This window comes from Phaeoacremonium minimum (genome assembly GCF_000392275.1).
Source record: "Phaeoacremonium minimum UCRPA7 unplaced genomic scaffold PA7_03_scaffold_270, whole genome shotgun sequence".
Lineage (NCBI taxonomy): Eukaryota > Fungi > Ascomycota > Sordariomycetes > Togniniales > Togniniaceae > Phaeoacremonium > Phaeoacremonium minimum.
This window is the reverse complement of record NW_006921175.1, coordinates 486,211-486,869: the sequence shown is the minus strand read 5'-3', so window position 1 is coordinate 486,869 and position 659 is coordinate 486,211. Positions and strand designations below refer to the sequence as shown.

Sequence of the window (659 nt, the reverse complement as noted above, 5' to 3'; positions counted from 1 at the left end):
CTAATCAGGACGACTAATACGGCTGGAGAAGCCTACCTCTTTGCTTGAGATATATGAGACGCCCTTCCGAATTTCATTATTAGAGTCATGAAAGAGATTTCGTGCAACAAACTCCTCAAAAACGGGCTGAGGGATGTTGTGAATCATCTAATGAACAATGTTATCGTTGGCACAGATCCAATTCTCGGGTTTCGCACTCACTTCTGGAGTGTCGTCCAACACATCGACGTCCATTCTCTCATAAGGCAAAACCCCGATGCGCTCACCGCTGAGGTTTGTCAGGAAATTGACCCAATAAGCATCTTCACGAGGCGAGCCCAATTTGCGCATCTGATTTGTGTCAAGACCAAATTGCCTGCAAATTTCGAGGCTTCTAGGGCACAGAGCGTGTGCCTTCGGTGCCGCTAGGCGTTCTGGGTACTTCTCGACAACTAGGGACTTGACTGTTCACCTTATATCAGCATGCTTACCCGGTAGTAAATTTTATCAAAAACAACAAATATTAACCTCCTAACTTAGAGAGCATATACGCTGACAACAAGCCTGTAGGGCCGCCGCCAACGATCAAAACATCTACTTCAACGGCATGATCGTGATGGGCGACCCCGTTTGTCGTTGCGCCTTTAATTAGGGGATGAGGAGGAGTCATTTTGCTATGT

The 659-nt window shown here is 46.7% G+C and overlaps 1 protein-coding gene across 1 annotated transcript; it reads right to left on the bottom strand.

The window, feature by feature from the left end:
• UCRPA7_3389 (putative fad binding domain-containing protein) lies at window positions 1-330 on the bottom strand (the record flags this gene model as incomplete). Its single annotated transcript, XM_007915942.1, has 2 exons — window positions 1-147; window positions 202-330. 2 exons carry the CDS (start codon window positions 328-330, stop codon window positions 1-3), a joined length of 276 nt encoding a protein of 91 aa, XP_007914133.1.
• Between the last annotated feature and the right edge of the window lie 329 nt (window positions 331-659).